The sequence below is a fragment of the Balaenoptera ricei genome, chromosome 4, assembly GCF_028023285.1.
Source record: "Balaenoptera ricei isolate mBalRic1 chromosome 4, mBalRic1.hap2, whole genome shotgun sequence".
NCBI lineage: Eukaryota > Metazoa > Chordata > Mammalia > Artiodactyla > Balaenopteridae > Balaenoptera > Balaenoptera ricei.
In genome coordinates, this window is record NC_082642.1 from 151157033 (window position 1) to 151178733 (window position 21701).

The 21701-nt window shown below is 44.5% G+C and overlaps 2 protein-coding genes across 3 annotated transcripts in view; both read left to right on the top strand.

Moving 5' to 3' along the window:
- Positions 1–11001: 11001 nt before the first annotated feature.
- On the top strand, positions 11002–11982 carry LOC132364457 (chloride intracellular channel protein 6-like). The gene is made up of 2 exons (XM_059920020.1): positions 11002–11914; positions 11971–11982. The coding sequence occupies exons 1-2, from the start codon at positions 11366–11368 to the stop codon at positions 11980–11982; spliced, it is 561 nt and encodes a 186-aa protein (XP_059776003.1). The 5' UTR covers positions 11002–11365.
- The window catches only part of LOC132364965 (chloride intracellular channel protein 6), a 43532-nt gene continuing 33375 nt past the window's right edge, over positions 11545–21701 (top strand). The window contains exon 1 of one of the 2 annotated variants that reach the window (XM_059921497.1): positions 11545–11618. Coding sequence is in view for 1 of the 2 variants with exons in the window: in XM_059921496.1 (XP_059777479.1) it covers positions 12002–12697 (696 nt within the window). In the remaining variant the exon portion in view is untranslated. Of the gene's footprint in view, positions 11619–11988; positions 12698–21701 lie in introns of those variants that run through there. The other variant, XM_059921496.1, reaches the window with a different exon arrangement.

The following is a 21701-nucleotide window of genomic DNA, read 5'->3' on the forward strand; positions in this document are numbered from 1 at the left end:
CCCATTGACTCATAACATCCCTGCTATTGGGAAAGAGGAGTCCAAGGCACAGAGGGGTGAAGCAACTTGCCCCAGTTACACAGCAGCTCGTAAGAAAGAAGCCAGATTACGCTCAGGTGCCCCGTGCTCCCCAACACTCCACCTGCTCTTTTGACACGTTAAGAGTGCCAGGCACCACGGAGACCTCCCCATCACTTGTTCTTCAAATTCTCCTGCCAAGAATATCTGCAGCATTGGCATCTTTCCAGAACATCTTTCTATTGTTTTTAGGGCTCCAGTGCAGGGTCTGGGGAAGGCACTGGGGCCTCTCATCACTGCTCATGGTGGGACAGTTGTTAACAAGCTGAAGAACAGGACCTCAGATTCTGGGGCTACCAGTAGAAATAAATAAACAACAATAAAAGGAGAGCCAATTGAAAAGAGAACAAAATTTAGCAGCAGTATTTGGAAGGCTGGCAGCGGCAGGGGTGGGATTTGGGCGGCAGCCGTCATGGTCAACCTGCGTGATGGCTGTGACCCAAAGCCGGCCGTCTGCACAGAGACGGAGGCAGGCTCCCAAGATAGAGTTCTAGGTAAAAGTGGAGCCCAATCTCACTTATATGCGGAATCTAGAAAAGCGAACTCATAGAAACAGAGAGTAGGTTGGTGACTGTCCGGGGCTGGGGGTGAGGGAAATGGGAGGGTGTTGGTGAAAGGGTGCTTTCAGTTATAAGATGAAAATGTTCTTCAGAGCTAATGTACAGCGTGGTGATTATAATTAACAATACCGTATTGTTATACTTCAAAGTTGCTAAAAGAGTAGATCTTAAATGTTCCCACCATACCAAAAAACAGTAATTATATGAGAGAATAGCAGGGTTAAGTCACCTCGCTGTGGTAATCATTTCACAATACAGATGTGTATTAGATCATTGTAATTGTACACCTTAAACTTACACAATGTTATATGTCAATGATATCTCAATAAAGCAGGGAAAAGAAGTGGAGCACACAATCTTATGTCATGACTGTCAGGGATTATTATCAGGACTGTTATCTTTTTTTTTTTTTTTTTGGCTGTGCTGGCAGCTTGCGGGATCTAAGTTCTCTGACCAGGGCTCAAACCAGTGCCGCCTGCAGTGGAAGCACGGAGTCCTAACCACTGGACTACCAGGGAAGTCCCATGACTGTTATTTTTATACGAGGTCCAAAAGTGATCAAGCTGTCCTCATGGGAAATATTTCAGAAAAAAGCCATATTATAGAGTCAGTTTTTCACAACTCTTCATTTAATCCAGGTCAATTCCATGTTATTTCACTCTGTGGCATCCCCTGTTTCTACTGCAGGACAGTGACCACCCCCCAGGGTTGTTGAGAGTGTTAAATGATTTAAAAAATAACACCTATGTGTTGAGAGCTTTCTTTATAGTGGCGAAATGCAAAACATTCTATTTACAAGAGGGAGCTGGACAGAACAACCTTTAAGGTCCTTTCAATATTGAATATTCTAAGAGAGTATGAGATCTTTACTGAGCACTTGTTGTGGATATGACATGTGCTTGTCCAGCAGAACACACCTGCCTAGAAAGTGGCAGGTGAAAGTTTAAGTGCTATCCCCAGGGACAGGGGATCTCTTCCCTTCCAGTGCCCTTTTGTCTCAGCGTTGGGATCTATTCATTGCCTTTCTTCTGCTTGACTCCATTGACAAGGATTCTGATCCCTGCCATTCCTGACAAACCAACTTTAAGTGAACAAGAACTTTGATCTTATTTCTGGCAACCACACCAGCAATAGACTTATGGAAGAATTTGAAACCTCATTTAGACTGCAGTAAAGAAAGTATAAAGAGGATAAATTACTGGGCCACGTAAATTTCTAATCTATGCAATTATGCCTTCTTTTCAAGATGGGTTATTATAATATATAATAAATAGTTACGTATAATTTGTTTACATTAGGTTACTCTACCTGAAATATTTACATTTGGGGTTTTGCCTCAATAATATTGTGCTAACTAGTAAGTAAATATAATAAAGCCAAATATCTTTATTGTTTTTTTCCCCAACATGCATAGTCATCAGTCTGCTTTTAAGATTTTTGTTCCTTGTTTGCCAGGCATATAGGGCTCTTTATTTTCTTTCTTTCTTCCTTTCTTTCTTTCCCCCCTCCCTCCCTCCTCCCCTCCCTCCCTCCCTCTCTCTGTCTTCCTTCCTTCCTTCCTTTTTTCTTTCTTTCAATCAATAAGTCATTTTCTTGGTTCATTTGAGATGAAGAAGTAAACCTTATCAATAACTGAAGCTTGACTTCCCTCTTTGCTTTTAGTGTAAGCATTTTGTTCTCTTTCAGCCTTTCTATTTTGCTGTTTCTAATGTATTCTGGATTAAGACGCCAGAAAATAGGTTAGATTGAATTTAGAATAAAGTCGTGGCCTCTGATTGAGAGTTCTGTTGCTCATCCTTGAGGAAAACACTCACACTTTAAGAGGCAAACTCAGTTATATTGTTTTTGGCTCTGGGAGACCTTCTTTGCTCAATTCCTGATTCCGAGCTTTGTTCTGCTCTGATTAGTGACTTCCAAATACGTGAGATGTTAGATCATAGATTACAGAGCTTGAATGCTGAAGGAAACCCAAGATCATTTCATCCAAGATGACGCCCATCAAATGAAAGGGATTTCCCAAGGTCACTGAACTCATAACTCACCCATCAAACATATGCGTCCCCAGGGAGAATGTGCCAACAGGGCTGAGGCTCTCACCCAGGCAGACCCTCCTTTTCAGCCTTTATCTCCTTCCAATCCAATCAGATTAAACCCAACCAAATTAAAAAGGAAAATCCAGATGTTAGTAGTATTTTGGAGTGTAAAAATCATGAGCTAGATGATTTTTTTAAACTGTGTTAAATAAACAAATTTCAAACATTTGACTCCAAGTTTTTAAGAAATGTATTTCAATATATGAGCAGCAAAAATATTTTTACAAAGCATGGCCTTGACATATTTGGGCTTAGAGGGTGTAGTTAAGGATCTTCAGGGTAAACAAATGTATAATCAAAGTTATTGATGAAACATGGAGTGGTACACCAGCATGAACCAGTGTGAATATGAAAAACTCTAGAGTTTAGTAAGCTTTTTCCACTCTGCAGAATTACACAGCAGGGAAGGAACCTTGTTTTGTTTACGTTTATTTTTACAACACTAGCTGAGGCTGTGTCACAAGAAATGTCCTCAGAAAAAGTTTGTGTGGTGGTGGATGAATGGATAAATGATGGGTGGGTGGATAGAAGGATGATGGATGGATAGGTTTGGTGATGGATAGAAGGATGGATGGGTAGATTTTCTCAGTTCTGTCAGTAAAATGGAGATAGCTTTTCTAGATGACAGTTTTCATGACTACATCACATAGAGATGATAACCTAATTTTGAGATGTGGTACATGCTTTCTTTGTGGACCTGTAGTTACAGGCAGAAGGAAAACAGCCAAGGATTGGAAAGTCTAACAATGGCCAGCTTGTGCTTCTCCTGGCTGCTTAGAACTTACCTAGCTCCTGGCAGGTGACAGGTATTTTCTGGGTATTTAGGAACAAGACATATCCCAGTGCATCCTTTCTCTTTAGCTTCATCTATCATTTTCATTTTTTAAAAATTGAAGTATAGCTGATTTGCAATGTTGTGTCAGTTTCTGGTGTACAGCAGAGTTGATTCAGTTATATATATATATATATATATATATATATATATATATTCTTTTTCATATTCTTTTCCATTATGGTTTGTTATAGAATATTGAATATAGTTCCCTGTGCTATACAGTAGGACACTGTTGTTCATCTATATCTATTTTATATACAGTAGTTTGTATCTGCTAATCCCAAACTCCTAATTTATCCCTCCCCCCCCTTCCCCCCTTGGTAACCATAAGTTTGTTTTCTATGTCTGTGAGTCTGTTTCTGTTTTGTAAATAAGTTCATTTGCACCATATTTTAGATTCCACATATGTGATATCATATGATATTTGTCTTTCTCTTTCTGACTTACTTCACTTAGTATGATAATCTCTAGGTCCATCCATGTTGCTGCAAATGGCATTATTTCCTTCTTTTTTATGGCTGAGTATCTTTTTCGTTCTGATAAATTTTTTCCAGGGTTTCTGGTAAGGAATAGAAGTTTAGGAAATTGAATTTCCTAAATTCAGTCAATGTATCAATGGATGCCAAGGGCCATGAAAGCTGGCTTTCTGTCAAGTGCCAAGGGGTTAATATTTTAGAAAAATGTCCTGTGTTATGGAAGAGTGAGGTGGATTCCAATATCTGGGCAGTACAAAACAATAGGACCAGTCATTACCTGAAGGCAAATTAATAATATTAGTTGGCTATTGTGCAGAAATTTCATGGCTTACAAAACACTTTACATATTATCTCTTTCAATGCTCAGAAGAATCCAGTGCAGTAACTGTATCACCAATGGCCAGTAAGCAGCAGAATTAGGATTTGAAACTAGATTTCTAGACACAAATCTTATAACCTCGCCATCATTTCAAAAAGCTTCTCATCAGGACTCATTAGTAAAATGTAGGAGATGCTTGAAGGGGTGGCCGCCCACCCCAACACAACATAGACCCCCTCATCCACTGCTCCGAGTTCCTGGTGGAGTCAACATATTGGATTAAGGCATTTTCTATGGCAGATCTTGTAATTAGGGGGCTGGAGGGAGGCTGGACTTCCTCTAACACAACGATTGACATTATGGGCTGGTTAATTCTTTGTTGTGGAGACTGTCCTGCGTGTTGGAGGAGGTTTAGTAACAACCCTCACCTCTACCCACTAGACGCCAGTAGCACCCTCCCATCGTGACAACCAGAAAATGTGTCCCAGACATTATCAAATATCCCACGACAAAATTGCCCCTAGCCGAAACCCAGTGTTCGAGATGAAGCTCTGTTCCATCAGGCCAGCATCCGTCACCATAGATTACAGGGTTCTGGAGGACTGGAGGGAGGAGATCACAAACTCAGGGTTTAAAAGACTTAAAAGAAACTCAAATTTCTAAAACTTGTAGGGAGCAAATACAGGAGATTGGACATTTTTAGAAAAACATCAACATGCTAAGAAAAAACTTTACAGATAGCGGTGAAAGGTTTAAAATTGACTTTCAGTCTCAATTTCTGGTATTGTTTCCATCTCCACCAGGATTGTTACTGCTGCTCCTGGTGTCAGAAGGAAAGGAAACAGAATAAGAAGCTCAAACTACAGTCTCCAGGACCCAGAAACCAGCTTGGCAGGAGGGTTCCATACCCTTCCTCCCCTGCCCTCCTCCCTGGGCTGAAAGTGTTCTATCAACACTCCTTCCAGATTATGGGCTACCTTTCCAGAAAGGCTTTCAGCAGGTGGTTTGTAATACAAATTTGGGGACTCGTCCCTCTGCCCCCCCTCCTCCTCCTTCACCCCTCCCTCCTCCTCTTTTTCTTGCTTTTTAAAATCTCTTCTATCATCCAAAAAGCATTTGTTCAAAATCTAGTTTGTTTTGAGAACAGTGCAAAATCACATGGAAAGAAAACAGAAGAAACTCTCACTAGCTAGATGAGTTCATGGTGGAGTCACCATATAATTCACTGTCCAAGCTAAGGACACTTTCGAGAGTGGCAGGGGATGCTCTTATGATCATGCTGCCGAGACAGAAGGCATAACCTGGACCACCCCAGGCTAAGTGGGACGAAGTGTCACCCGAGGTCTCCATGGCTCTTCCAGACCTGTAGTACACCGTTCTGTCAATATGTGACCGCTCTGTCCTCTGGGCCCAGTACAACAATGAGGCTGTAATGTTAACAAGAAGCGGCGCTGTGCTGAGTATGACACATACATTCTCTGATTTAAAACTCACAATTACAATGATCGTATTATAACACTCACTGTTCTAGATGAAAAGCTTACTCAAGATCACACAGTTAATACATGATAAAGTGGGATTTAAGTCAGGCAATGTGACCAGAGAACCTACCCGTTTCACATGGCATTATTCGTGCTGGTTTGTGTGATGTTCTTATTGGCTTGCAAGATGCTCTATCCATGCTCAGTCCCTGCCTCCTAGTTGAGGACTGTTCTGTGCCGATATCCTTCTCTTAACTGAATTATACCTTTACAGATAACAGAGCAAAGCCAGGTTTGGGGCCATTCTTAGGTGGGGAGGAAGAGCTTGAAGAGAAATCAGTGCAAGGGGGACTTCTGTTTGGCCATAAGTGCAGCCAGTGATCTGAATGTTCTAGACACATCATCATCCCAAGGGCTCTTCTGAAAGGAGCAGAGATCTGCTAGAGAAAGAGGGGATCTCTGTGGAAATGAGTCTGTTTGTTCTGGGAAAACAGCAAAAACAACAAACCTTTAAATCGTTTATTTATAAGCCTTTGAGAGATTTTCTTTGTAATCCCTGAGTTACCCTGCTTCATGCTTCCTTGTAAAATATGGTAGGAAAACTCTAAAATTACTAAAATCGACTTAATTATCAGCAGTTTTGACTCCCATCCCTGAATTTGTCACCTCTGTTTAACCCTCCTTGGTATTTAAATAGCTAATCTGGTGCTGGCTGCCGAGTCAACACTGTGCAAATCTCCAAGTGACTTCACAGTGACCTTCGCAACTCGATTTATTTGGTATTTCCTTTGTGTTCCTTTATAGCAATTGACCGGCCTTTGCTAATTATTAAAAGTATTTGCTGAAGTATTCACCACCGTCAGTAGATAAGAATTTCTGGGAACAGCCTGTCTTGTGACATTAGCTTGTCCCCCAAAGTATAAAACCAACTGAGAAAAGTCTTTTTGAAAACTGGTTCAGGTTGATATATACATATATGAAAGCACACATGCATTCATTCATCCAGCATAGATTTATTGAGTGCCTACTATGTGCCTGGTCCTGTTCTAGGCAGTAACACACAAAAACTCCTGGCTTCACAGAACTGCCATCCTAGTGGGGTGGGATGAGGGAGACAGATAATGAGTACATAGAACATATTACATGTCAGATGGAGATACCTGCTACGGAGAAAAATAAGGCAGAAAACGGTGACTGAGAATAGAAGCTGTGTTTTAAAATAGAGTGCTATCCATGTTCATTGCAACTTTACTCACAAAGGTCAAGACGTGGAAACAACCTGAATGTCCTTCCATGGAGGAGTGGATGAAACAAACATGGTAGGTATTGGGTTGGCTTAAGGCTGAATAATATTCCATTGTAAGTACTGGGTTGGCCAAAAAGTTCGTTCGGGTTTTTCCATAACATCTTACGAAAAACCCGAACGATCTTTTTGGCCAACCCAGTACTTACAATGGAATATTATTCAGCCTTAAAAAAGAGGGGGGGCTTCCCTGGTGGTCCAGTGGTTAAGAATCCGCCTTCCAATGTAGGGGGCGCATGTTCAATCACTGGTTGGGAAAATAAGATTTCATATGATGCAGGGCAACTAAGCCCGCGCACCGCAGCTAGAGAGAAGACCATGTGCCTCAACGAAGAGCCTGCATGCTGCAACTAAGACCTGACGCAGCCAAATAAATAAATTAATTAAAAAAAAAAAAGAGGGAAATTCTGCCATTTGTGACAACATGGATGAACCTGGAAGGCATTATGCTTCTTGAGACAAGCCAGAGGAAGAAAGACAAAAACTGCATAAGCTCACTGATATGTGGAATCCAAAATAGTCAAATTGGACTTCCCTGGCTGTCCAGTGGTTAATACTCCATGCGCCCACTGCAGGGGGCACAAGTTCGATCCCTGGTCTGGGAACATTTAACGATATCGTATACCGCTAAGAGGGTAGAACTTAAGAATTATCACCACAAAAATAAAATTAAAAAATAAAGTAAAAGAAAATAGGTGCTTAGAGAAAAGAGCTTATGAAAGACCTCAAAAGGTAAGGGGTAATCTCTGAGGATACAGGGACCATCCCAGGCAGAGGAAGGCCCACCAGCAAGTTCTATGAATAGCAGAGAGGCTGGTGTGTTAGAAACCAATGAGGCCAGAGAAGACTGTGGTGTCTGATTTTATAGCATCTCATACTTGTGTGTAAGAATTTGGCTTTTTCTTGGTGTCAGACAGGAAGTCTTTGAAAGGTTTCAAGCCTAAAAATGGCATGGTGGACTGTTGATTTCATGGAGGATCATCTGAACATGGGGTGGAGAACAGACAGTAGGAGGATGAGGGAAAAGCAGGGGAACCAGTTAGGAGGTGATGGCCGTGCTTGGACCAGTCTGGTAGCAATGGGGGTAGAGAGAAGAGGTTGGATTCTGGACATACATTAAAAAGTGGAGATAACAGGATTCACTGGCAGGTTGAATGTGGGATGTGAGAGAAAGGAGCTAAGGTTTTCAGTATGTACACGTGTGTGTGCATGCACACGCGTGTATGTCTATATAAAGCTTAACATTATCCAAAGGTATCTAGTTTAATTGTTTACTTATTTATTTTTGTTCCACCCCAAAACTCTGCGATGGGAGGAACCGTCTCAGTCTTGTTCACTGTTGTATACTCTTCCTTATTTTTGGCCTGTATTCATTTTACAATAATACATTTTGTAATTACAGAAAAATCAAAGAAATACACAGAATTATATGATAGAAATATAAACATTGCTTATAAAGACTATTGTTAAAAAGTGAAAGAGTCTGCATTCTACAGATGGAGCGATGTTATTTTGAGATCCAATGTCAATGTGAGTAAATGAATCTAAACAGTATAAAAGAATAAATCCAAATCCTATAGAATAGAACGGTGTTGTGTGATAGGCAGGACCAGTTGCCAGGATAGAATAGACTTTATTTGTGTTGTTTTTCTTTAAAGACAACACCCAGGGCTAGCTCTCAGCCAGCCAGTCGACTCTACTGAGTCTGACTTCATTAGTTGGTAATCTCTTGGCTCAATTCAAAAAGAGGTCTTTCTAGAGATACCAACCTTTCTATAACTAGGACATTTCTATCAACTTTGCTTGAATTAAAGTTTATGGAATATTCTTACTCCCATAAGTCTGTGCCTTTAATTTGTTTCTTTGTGAAAGCAGGGCACCGGAGACAGTTGGTTCATTATTAAGAACAAACTTACAGATGTAACTGATCTTGGATGTTTCAAAGGAGGGCAAATAAGCCTATAGCCCTTCAATGAGTCACAGGACAACAATCCCTTATATACATTCTGAAAGCTGAAAAGCTCTGAAATGCAAGCTTTTTGGGGTGATCTTGAACTGGGAGCCCTGAAGCTATGTATGGTTTTTACATAATCCATCTAATGTGAAAGTTCATCAGTGTCACTGCAGAAATATTAATGTGTTTGGTCACAGGGCGGTATGCAGTACTATGTAATATACACCATAAACACTCAGGTGTTATCTTTCTTATCTTTCTGAGAATTCTGTTTTCTGAAACATCAGGCCTCATGGGGTTTGCATAAGGGTCTGTCATCCCTTACCTTGTTTGCTGTTTGGGGCTGAATGTGCTGACTTCACCCTTCCTCAAGTAATAAGGTTTGTGAATGCAGCAGGATTCCTTTCCTAGGTGACTGGAGCGTCTACAGAGCTGGATCTGTGTCTGACATGTTTGCTAGCTCACGTGCATGAGTGCCGTGCTTTGAGTAGATGTTGCTTTGTGGTGACAAATCTTCTGGCCCGTTGCTTTCCAGATAGGGGCCACCTTGGAGAAAGGTGGCATGAAGCTGGGTGACACTGGGCTCTTGTCCTGTCACCCATCAGTGATGGGCAATGGGAATTAGAAGGAGACATCCTGGTGATTGGCCAAATGTGTGACTCACACACTGTGATTGGCCATATCACAGATGCTCCCTGATTTTTTAGTGATAATAGAACCCTCTGTGGACATGATAGACAAATGAGTCTCAGGGCAGTATTAAAGCTTTTAAGAGGCTGACAAGTTCAATCAGTCTTGATTCGGGAACCCTGCTAGCTCACATTTAGGCTGTGCCATCCTGGGCAACCAGCTACTGACTGTCACCCACATGATCCAGCCTGACACATAACAAACTGACTACATAATTTTCATCATAACTTCTTCTTCTTCGTCTTCTCGTTCCCCTTCTCGCCCTCCTCCCCCGCCTCCTTCTCCCCCTCCCCTCCCCTTCTTCTTCTTCTTCTTTCTTCTCCTTCTTCTTCTCCTTCTTCTTCCTCTTCCTCTTCTTCTTCTTCTCTTCTTCTCCTCCTCCTCCTCCTTCTTTCTTCTTCTCCTTCTCCTTCTCCTTCTCCTTCTTCTAAGAAGAAAGGTGTCTGGTCTGTGATCTTGGGAGATTTCTAATCCAGTGATTTCCATAGCTCCCTTTCTTCAAATCTTCCATTTTCATCTCCCCACCTTCAGCTCCCCAAGCCCTTAACACACAACTTTAAGGCGAAAGCCTTGAACATGGGTTTAGAAAATCTAGGAGAATCAGAAAGATAAACTGGTTCTTGGCACCTTCAGGGACCAGGAAGATGCAGGATATAACCCCGGAGGGCAGAACCCCCAGTACTTGTCATGGAGAGGGCACAGCCAGCCGCTCGTGCACAACAGGACCCATCTCTGGTCCAAGAAGATCAGCTGGCTCCACTTGCTTCTATATCGGGGCCTCTGGAACTTCTCAGGAGGGCCCTGCAGAAATTGGAAGGAGGCGGTGTGGCCTCCCCTTCTTTCTTTCAGGATTTACCCCTCTTGCTCTAGGACACTGAGGCACTACAGGGGCATCTGCAGTTGCGCAGCTGCTGAGCTTAACGCTTGACCCCTGGGAAGGTGGGGATTAGGTGTTTGGGTGTCGTGTGTGTTTAGGGGTGATTTTAATGGCTCTGGAACTTGAAGCTGTTCCAGAAAACACCTAAGCGGTCAGTAGAATCAGGATCTTTTCACTGAAATCCACAAGGGTCACAAGAAAGACTGTCATTGGCCAGGCTCTCAGGCCACCCAAATAGGCGGAGAGGAGGGGATGCAAACCCCGCCCAAGCCCCAGGGGGGATGGAGTTGGCACCGGGGACTTCTGGTCAACCCCTGGACAGAGGGCCAGGCATTTCAAAGCGTGCAGGAGCTAAGCGCCCTCCCCAGCAGCGCACTGCACCTCCGCGAGCGCGTTTCCAGGAAACTAAGGTCGGAATTAGGGTCCAGGTGGGAATCAGGCGCGGAACCAGCGAGAAGCACAAGCGGTGGAGGAATAGCCCAGAGAGCTTAAGCCCGGGAGAAGGGGCGCAGCGTTCTGTGGCGGGAGGATTTCGCCCCGCGCGCCCAGCGTACCGCCCAGGCGCCTCCAGAGTCCCGGGCAGGGGGTCCTCTCGGAGCTGGCGCAGCGGCCCCTGGCACCGCGCCCTTCGCCCAGCGCCACCTGGCTCCTCAGCAGCGTCCAGGAAGGGTCTCTGGTCAAAGACAGGGATCTGCGGCCATGGCCGAGGTCGCGGAGCCGGAGGGGGGCGCCCCGGGTCCCCAGAGCCAGCCCGAGGGCTCGGCGCTTCAGGCGGAGAGACGGGGCGAGCCGGGGGCTTCCGGCCCTGAGGCGCAGAGGGAGGAGGCGAGAGAGGGCGCCGCGGAGGCGCCGAGGGGCGGGGGCCCGGGCGCAGCCGCGACGGCCGAGGTGACGGAAGGAGAAGGTCCGGGGTCGGACGGAGGGCGCGCGTGCGAGCTGGCGCCGGACGCAGGTGGTGGCCCGGGGGCCGAGACGCGGGGCGCGAGCGGAGAGCAGGGCGAGGCCGAGGCGGAGGAGGGCGCCCGGGAGGGAGAGGAGCGGGCGAGCGGCGCGGAGCTGGCGGAGGAAGCGAGCCCCGGGTGCGGCGCGCAGGCCGAGGCCCCTGGCGAGGCTCAGGTGGAGCCTGGGGATCCCGCGGCCCCCGGGGCGAAGGAAGAGGCGGAGAGCGGGCCGGAGGAGCCGGGGGGCAGCGCGCCTGGGGCGGCGGGGGCCCGCATGGACGCCGACGGGCTGACGGGGGACAGCGCGGTCGCCGAGGGGCCGGCGGGGGACAGCACGGTCACCGAGGGGGCGGCGGGGGACAGCACGGTCGCTGAGGGGCCGGCGGGGGACAGCATGGTCCCCGAGGGACCGGCGGGGGTCCGCGTGGACGCCGAGGAGCCGAGGGGGGTCAGCACAGTCGCCGAGGGGCCGGCGGGGGTCCGCGTGGACGCCGAGGAGCTGACGGGGGTCAGCACGGTCGCCGAGGGGCCGGCGGGGGACAGCACGGATGTCGGGGCGCCGGCGGGAGGGGCGTCCAGGGCCGAAGGTGAGCCCCGGGACGGAGGGGACGGCAGCCCCGAGGCCCAGGCCGAGGCGACTGAGGCCGCAGCGGCGGAGAGCGCGGAGTGCAGCCCCGGGGAGCTTGCGGGGGAGCCTCGGGGTGCAGCGGCGGGCGCCGCGGAAGAGACAGGGGACAGGGAGGGAGAGGACTCGGAGGAAGCGGCCCCCGGGGGCGCGAGGGCAGAGGCTGGCGAGTACGCGGACCAGGGTGGGCCCCTGGGGCAGAAAGAGGAGGCAGAGGAGGAGAGGCGAGAGCGGGGTCCGGAGGGGCCAGGCGAGGAGGAGCCCCCCGACGGCAGCGCGGATGGGGAGGCGGCCCCGCCGACGGAGGCCCGGGAGCCCGAGGCCGAGCTGAGCAACCACCTGGCGGAGGGGGGCAGCACCGAGCGCGGCGACGAGACCGCGCCGGTGAACGGCGGCCAGGAGGACGGCGAGGCGTCCGAGGAGGGGGCCTCGGGGCAGGAGCACGACATCACCCTCTTCGTGAAGGTAAATCTGGCTTCTTGCAACTCCCAGGACGGCCCCTTCCATCCTTAGTCTTGGTCTGTTGAGATCTGATCCCAGAGGGACGCGCAGGGATCAAGCTTTCTGTGCCCTGATGGTCACCGAGCACTTCTATCCGCGGGGGCGGGGAGAGGCGGGACAGCTTGGGTTTCAGGGAGAAGAGGTAAAGGAGCGTTACGAAGACGAACTGAGGGTTTGGAAGCCGAAAGGTTGGGGTGAGAGTTGTGGGAGATGGGGATGCGGGTCCAGCGTCCCCCTGCCCTCTGTACTGAACATCCTAACTGGCCCTTCTAGTCAGGAGGTTATTAAAGAATTCACTTAAAAAAACAAAAACAAAACCCCACCAAGCCCTGCTGATGTTCAAAGCAATTTCTGCCAAAGGAAACGCTAATACCTAAAGTGAAAAAATGCAAACAGGTAGGTTGTAAAGTGAGAAGTGTCTCCGGACTCAAACCTCAGAGACCCAGAGCCGGCCCAAATTTTCAGTTCCATAAAGGTCTTCCATTTCTGTAGAATCGATAAGGTATGTTTGGGAGGAAAGTGGAAGTTTATTTAAATACTGTAATATTTATTGAACATTTAACACTTACTTTGGAAGAATGCAAGATGCTGACGACTTGAACATCGTCTGCCTTTATGTCCTACTTTCAGCCTTACTTCAAAGATTCAAAGAGGACAAAGATTCTGTAGAGACACAGAAGTGAGGAAATTTTGAGTTTAAATAGTCATTCCTACAAGACATCACAAATGAGGAACGAGGTTCCGGGGGCAGCTCACAGGAGGATCTTTGTTGGAAAAGCCCTTCCCAAAGACCTTTGGCCAGATGGGGAAAACAGCAGATAATAAGGTCAAGAATGTGCATTGTATGTTGAATCGTAATCCTTCCAAAATACTTTCAGGCTTATAGAGGCCGGTTATGACCTAAACCTCCCTGGGAGAAATATAAGCAAATTTTAATAAGCCAAAAAAAAAAAAAAAAAAAAAAAGAACAAAAAACAGTTCCCAAAGTGATTAAGATCAGAATTTCAGGAATTCTTTGGGTGGCAAGAGAGTTTGGGAAGAACAGGCTTGGGTTTCTTCACTGTGCTGTTCTGAGCAATTTTTAAGATGCTGAGACATTTTAAGATTATGTATTGGGAATAACCTGAGGGTACAATCCCTAGAAGGGTCGCTGGGAGCCAGAAGACTTCAGGGAAGTTAGGGGAGGGGGAAATCCGAGCACAGTGCTGCTGTGTGTGCCCCAAATCTGCTCCTTGGTTTAAGAAATTTCCCCTTGTTCTGGTCGCCTGACTACGTAATTCCAGCCTCTTGTTACAGCTTGGGAACACAGCTTCCTAACTAGTCTTTCTGCTTCCATCCTCGGCTCTCTCCAATCTAGTCCCTTTGTCATAGCCAGTGAGCTAAGAAAGAAAAGATCTGATCACTTTGTTTCCTAGTATAATCTTCAGTTGTTTATTACAGACTTTCAGATAAATCCACACTCCTTAGCCAGGTCACGAGGCTATCCGTGATGTGATTCCTGTCTCCTTGGCACTGCCTGAGTACCCCCCATCCCAGCTTTGCTACCCATGGTACCACTATGCCAGCCTTGTTAAACTACTTACTGGTCCTAGAGAGAACCACATTCTTTTCTGCCTTGAAATTTTCCATGTGCTGTACCTGAATCGAGTTTCCTCCTCTTCACCCCTCTCAGCCTCCCCTGCCTGGCTATCTGCTATGTGTCCAAGATTCAACATGGCCGTCATCTCCTCTGGGGAGACTTTTCCAACCCCAATTTGGGTTGGGTATCCCTCTGTCGAAGCTCCACTCACACATGGCACTACCCTCTGCGTGCTGTCTCCAACGTGGAGCACAGGTCTGGAACGTGATGGTGTGTGTGAACGGGTCGCTGCCTGTATGAGATAGTAGACTGTAGTGATCAATAGCACAGAGTTTAGAGCCAGTGGGTCTGGGACCAAATCCTGGCTCTGCTCCTTTCTTGCTGTGTGACCTTGGGCAAGTTACTTGATCTTTCTGTGCCTTTGTTGCTTATAGATAAAACAGGAACAATAATAGTTCCTACTTCATGAGTTTGTGGGGCATTTAAAATTAGGATTGTATAAAACACTCAGAACAGTACCTGATTTGAAATAAGCCTGCTATAAATGTGACTTCTTATTGTTACATCTGCTCAGCGCTGATAAACTTTCATTGATTTTGCACAGGAATAATCCCTTTCCCATTCCATCCCTGCCATTTTATTTATTTATTTATTTATTTATTTATTTATTTATTTATTTCTGGCAAATATCTCTAGTTTCCTAATTACCTCTATTTTCTGGAGAAAAGAATATTATGAAAGGTAAAAACAAGTTGTTTTCTCAGACTCTGCTCAGTAGTTTGTGAAGGCAGAGGCAAGGGGGCATGTCATGGACTGCTTAACCAGAATGTTTGACTCTGATGATTGGCTTGGTGCTCGGTTGTTGTTTTCCTTTCTTTAAGGAAACAAATGGATCTCCAAACAGTGAAATTGGTTTTCAAGCAACTACTGCTTGATACGTCTTCTGAGGGTCACTTAGGACGCGCACCGCAGGATTGTTAAGGCATATCTCACTTTCTTCTTCTTCTTTTTTTTTTTTTTGGCCGTGCCACACTGCATGCGGGATCTTAGTTCCCCGACCAGGGATCGAACCCGTGCCCCCTGCATTGGAAGCATGGGGTCTTAACCACTGGACTGCCAGGGAAGTCTTCATTTTCTTCTTATCCTTCTAATCATTCTCTTGAACAACAAAAGATCCCAAAGCACAAATCAAGCAAAAACCCTTTAGGCTATTTTAGCTCTTGAGTTTGTAATACTCGATTTAAAATCCTTAAATTAGTTCAGAATAGGATTTCTTTGCCAGATTTCACCTTCTCTAGGTTCCTTCTTCGGGCTTCACTTTATCTGGACGCTGTATTCCGTAATGGACGTCTGACCTCCTGGGTTTTGTAAACATGTCAGGGCAAGTGTGTCTTGGTGGGTTTTCGATTCCATGATTGATGTGGAAAATTCACAGAACTGTTCTTTAAGGAGGGAACTACAGTGTTTCTCCAAACATTCTCCTAGCCTTCCTATGACAGCCTACTAAACACAATTTTTAAAATTAATTAGCCCTCATTCTATTTGGGAACTTTTAACTTTTACATTTCTTCCTGTTAGAAAAAATAAATGTATTGGTTACAAATAAATGTACTGGTGACCAGAAAGTAATGACATACGACCCAGTAAAATGTAATAATAAAATCTGCTTCTAATTTTAGCCACCTGGTGGTTTATGTTCCCCATCTTTGTGAGAATTGTCATTTTATTAATTTGTCATTTTGTTTTATTCTATACGTATGCAAGAATGTATTCTTGGATGTAAAAGAGCCAGGAATGTATAGAACAGGCCACAGGAAAGCCTCCTTGAATTATTGTATGGTAAATGAATTGCTGATTATGCTAATTTTTAGTTCTGTTTTCTCAAAGAAGTGTTAATTATTTACCATCAAATTATAGGGCAACCCTGCAATATATTTAGTAAGAAAGATTCTTTTCTTATTTGCTCGTGAAAAGGAAGGATGACAACATAATAACACACCAACATAGTAACAACAAACGACAAACAAGATACTAACACCATAGCGTAAGGTCAGGACTTCAGCGGCTGTGGCGGTTTAGTTGCTAAGGAAGTCTCACTTACAGTTTCAGTTTGTCTAATACTTTGAGGCAGGGTCTAGGGATGGGATAGTGTGAGATATGGATTTTCTGGCAAATTCACATGACTTAAAAAACCTTAACGTGACCAGTGAATAATCCTGGACCAGAGTCTAAGAATTTCTTAAATTACGTTTCGGAGATCATTCATATAACCACTAATACACAGCTAATGCTGAGCTTGAAAACTTGCATTTGCCATCACATTTGGGTTCTCCAGGGAGGTGAAACTGAGGACGGAACAAAGTAGAACTTGAGAAAGACATGGCCTTTGAGGATAACCAACAAGGACCTACTGTATAGCACAGGGAACTCTGCTCAATGTTATGTGGCAGCCTGGATGGGAAGGGAGTCTGGGGGAGAATGAATACATGTATATATATGGCTGAGTCGCTTTGCTGTGCACCTGAAACTATCACAGCGTTGTTAATCGACTATACTCTAATATAAAATAAAAAGTTAAAAAAAAAAAGACAAGCCTTTGAATGAGCATTGTCACCTGGAGATACCTCCCCTCCCCAAATAAGTAAGTAAATAAATCAAGCCTCCCAAGCATTGTCATATCACATGGGGGGATGGGAGTGGGGCGGGGGTCTGTTGGGACCAGCATCTGATGGGCTCCTGGTGGGTCAGCAGGCTGTGGCTGTCTGTGCATCTTTAGCCAGGTGTGAGCAAGCTGAGACCTGCTCTGTGGGGTTTGGTCTCCGAAGAGCTTGAAAGGGAGATGTTATTTTCATAACTAAGTATGAATTATGTGTTTGGAAGGGAAATGAGCAAAAATGCACTTCTGGGACTTTAATTTTTCCCCCCAAATGACATTTTTTGGTCATTTGTTTTCTGAGTGTCAACGCCACTTACTTACAAATTACATCTATGAAATCATACAAGGTTAGTTGGGGTGGAAACCAAGGTGGAACATCATGCTTTGCTAACTTCTTATGCACATGTGTGCACACAGTGCATGCACATGAGTGAGATCCACAGGGTGTCCTTACTGCCTGGCATGGCGGTGGGCTCGTGGGAGGTCCTCAATCAGTGATTTTTGGTAATGGTAGGTAAATAACCAGATGGATGGATGATTGGTTCAAAGTGACTTGGCTAGTGAGAAGCTGGACTCAAGCCCCGTTCCCCACTGCCCCAGTCTAGTGTCCCTTGTGGAAGGGCCAGAGACACTTCTCCCTGAAGATGTCGTAGTCTGGCACAGGGTCTGGTACATAATGGGCACCCTGGTAATGCTAGTAGGAAGAGAAGATGGGATCAAGGATGAGTAGGAGGCTAGGAGAGTATATATAGGAGGACCTGCACATACAGTGGTGGTCACTAAAGAGTTATTGATTCAGTTGTATTTGGGGAGACACAGAGAGTGGGGACCCTTTGATAATCCCTAGCACAAATTCTTCAAGATTTTCTAAAACAGGCTGGCTTTGCTCTAGCCATTCTCTGAGCTCCTTTGATATTCGGCAAAGAAAAGTTTTCTCTGAGAGTTGGGGAGGTGGATGCTTAAATCTCCTAAGCTTCCCCTTTTCCATCATTGATTTTCTCTGCTCTTTTTCTGACAGAGGGATGATTCGTAAACTGAGCTCGGTATCTGGGCAAAGTTGAGGGAGATATCTTCTAAAATATTTCAACTTTTATTTTACTATTTACTTCTATTTTATTTCAAAAGTTGAGTAAATTAAATTTTTTAAAAGTTGAAATAAAATAGAGGTTAAAGATATTTATGCACAGTTTGGTCATTCATGTAATCCATGAGATTCTTTTGTAAAATGTACTTTTTTTAAAGAAAAAACAATATATTAGGATAAGAAAAACTTATAAAACAATACAATGCGATGAAAAATAAATCTTCTTCCATGCCTGAGGCCCAGCCTCTCAGTTTTCTCCCTAGAGATATTCTGTGCATATTCAAACATATATGTAAGTATCCTCACTGTTTTAGTTACTTACTGCTGTGTAACAAATTACTCTGAGACTTAGCATCTTAAAACAACAAACGTTTATTATTCACAGTTTCTCTGCATCAGGAATTTGGGAGCAGCTTAGTTGGGTAGTTCTGGCTCCTGAAGTTGTAGCCAAGATATTTGCAGGGCTGTGGTCTCATCTGAAGGATTGATTGTGGTTGGATCCACTTCCACAATGGTTGACTCACATGGCTGTTGGCAAGAGGTTCAATTGCTCATCACTTGGACCCTCCCCACAGGGCTGCTTTAGTGTCCTCAAACATGACATCTGGCTTTCCCCAGAGCAGGGGGATCCAAGAGAGAAGAATGCCTTTTATGACCTTGTCTCAGAAGTCACACAGTCATTTCTGTCTTATTCTCTTAACTAAGTCCAGCCTTCAGGGAGATTGGAATTCCATTCCACCTTTTAAAGAGAAAGTCAAAGAATTTGTGGACATATTTTTTAAAAAACCACACCTACTTTTTTTTTTTTCATAAAAGTAGTACACTGGAAATACATTCAGTTATATCTTACATTCTTTACTTAACATATCTTAGAAACCATTCCCTATCAGTGCCTGTAGCTCTCTCACATTCTTGTTAAAAATTTTGCATTTTTCTAGTAATGGGTGTATTCTACAATCAGTTTCCCACTGATGGATGTTTAGGTAGTTACCTCTTTTTGATACGTTAAGCAATGCTATAGTGAAAATCCCTCCACAGATGTACAATCATATATGGAACCTAAATTCTTAGCAGTGGTATTGCTAGGAGGAAGGATATGCATATTTAAGATTTTGATAACTTTTATCAAATTTCCTCTTCAAAGAGGTTATATCAAATAATCCTCCCCTGACACCATACGAGTGCTGTGTTTGCTTTCCCACTCAGTGTATTCCCCAACTTTTTTGAATCGGAGAGGTGAAAAATGATGTCCATTGTCATTTAACTCACATCTCTTTTAGTATATGTGAGATTGAGTTTAATTTTATGTATTTAAAAACCGTTAGTATCTATTTTTCCGTGATCTGGCCACTTATGTCCTTTGCCCATTTTCAAATTGCCTTTTGGTCTTGTTCTTCCCGATTTTTATATGAAGGAAATTAGACCTCTGTCTGTCATATGTTGCATATGTTTTTATGGGACCGTTTTGACTATTTGTACTGGAGTAATTTATCCTTTTAGTCTTAGTAATTTCTTGTAATTGATACTTGGGAAAACAAAGCGTAGCCTGTGATAGCACTCTTAGAAACTTCAGCTTCATTTCCTAGAATCTTTAAATGCTCTCTTTTACTTTTTATCCTATAACTTCTTAAATCCTGAGGGATTAGGTATTTTAAATCTTGCCTCCCTACCTTTGTTTTTAATTAGCAGGTTACATTTTATCAAGCACACACCCTTTCAGGATCAAACTCTTTCTTACATTGTATGAATTCCTGTTCAAAACAAAGTTTAAAACGTATAGATAGCAGCATCATTTCATACCCCACCCAGCTCCATCTGAAAATGTAAGGTATATCACTTTGATCTTGGCTTGCCATCTTCCGAAATAGATTTGTGATCAGTAATCATCTGCGACGAAGCGATATCACAGTATTGTTTCCAAGGTTGTGTCTCCTAGCCAGATGTTCTTTTTTGGATTCCATCTGTTGAAAGAATTGACCAAAATGTATAGAGATTGATCACAAATCCTATCTGTAGAGGACCAGTGAATTGTGGAAGCCTACCCATAGCTTATGTTTGATGAGCAGGAGGATGGAAATATACAAATATCAAAGATTGTTTGGAAAGATAATTTTGAAGCTTCTGGAAGGGTAGCTTTATGGAGAAACACAGACCGTGTTGATATATACTTATTCAGTCTGCAAGGGAAAGTCTGATTTTATATATGCATGCAAGATCATCAGATTAAAAAAATTCTCCATTTTTACTACTTTTATGGACTCTACCCCAACTTACTCTTTCTCTTTCCTTCTTTACTTGGTCATCCATCTGAAAGTTGAGTCTTGATATGGGGCGAAGAAAAGCTGCTTTTCAATCTTTCAAACTACCAAGTGGTATTTTGGACCCAAGTAGGCTACTGAAAGTGAATGTTTATTGAGTACCCACCATGTAACAGACACTGGGCATGGGGCTGGGGGTACTACAGTGACAAACAGTGATGAACACAGCTCCTGCTTTTCTGGAGCCTCAGCCTTAGAGAGTGATCCGGAAGGAAATAATTACGATGCCGTGTGAGGGAGGAGAATGTGGCGTGGGGGAGGGGTTGGTGGGACAGGTGGGCAGAGCGGGATGGCAGCCTGGGTGGCGACGGACAGAAAGGAGAGATTTGGCCTCTAGATCTCTGACAGCAAGGGCTCTGCCCTTCTGCTGTACTCCCCTCTACCTGGAAGATTGTGCTGTACACAGTGCGTGGATGAATGAATGATGGCAGTGAACAGACGTGGCTACTATATCAGGTGGACTGAATTGGGTGGTCAGCTGTGGTTTTTATTTTTTGTTTTTGATTTACAATGTTGTGTTAGTTTCTGGTGTACAGCAAGGTGATTCAGTTATACACACACACACACACACACACACACACACACACACACTTTTTGCATTCTTTTCCAGTGTGGTTTATTACAGGATATTGAATATAGTTCCCTGTGCTATACGGTAGGTCCTTGGTCCTTGTTGTTTATCTATTTTATGTGTAGTAGCTTGTATCTGCTAATCCCAAGCACCTAATTTATCCCTCCTCCCTGCTTTCCCCTTTGGTAACCATAAGTTCGTTTTCTATGTCTGTGAGGGGGTGGTCAGCTTTTAATGGTACATTTTGCAGAATGTAAATTTTATGATTTCGTAGATTCTTTCCATCTAAGCCAGCAATGCCTCAACTGTCAGATTGCGTTTACAGACATTGGCTTTTGTCTGAGCATGGTAACTGACCAACTATTAAAGTACTAGGCCTGTTAAAAATCATTTTTACCTTTCTAATTCCATGGCAGGAGACAACGGTAAGGAATACAGTCGACGACCAAAATGGGGGAGTGATGCAGGTTACTCGGCGGTGTTCAGCTGGTGAACGGGCTGGTCCCAGGGGTTCAAGACAACTTCACACACTTGTCCGGTGTCTTGGCAGGTTGGCTGGAAGGCTGTGCAGCTGGAACGGTCAACTGGAGCACCTACAGGCAGCCCCTCCAGTATGCTGGCCTCAGGGAGGGTCAGTGGACAAGGCAGAAGCTGCACGGCCTTTTCCACCATATTCTAGTGGTTACCAAGTAGTCAACAGAGGTCAGGCCACATTCAGAGGGAGGAGAATCAGACCCCCCTTCCCAATGCGAGAAGAGTC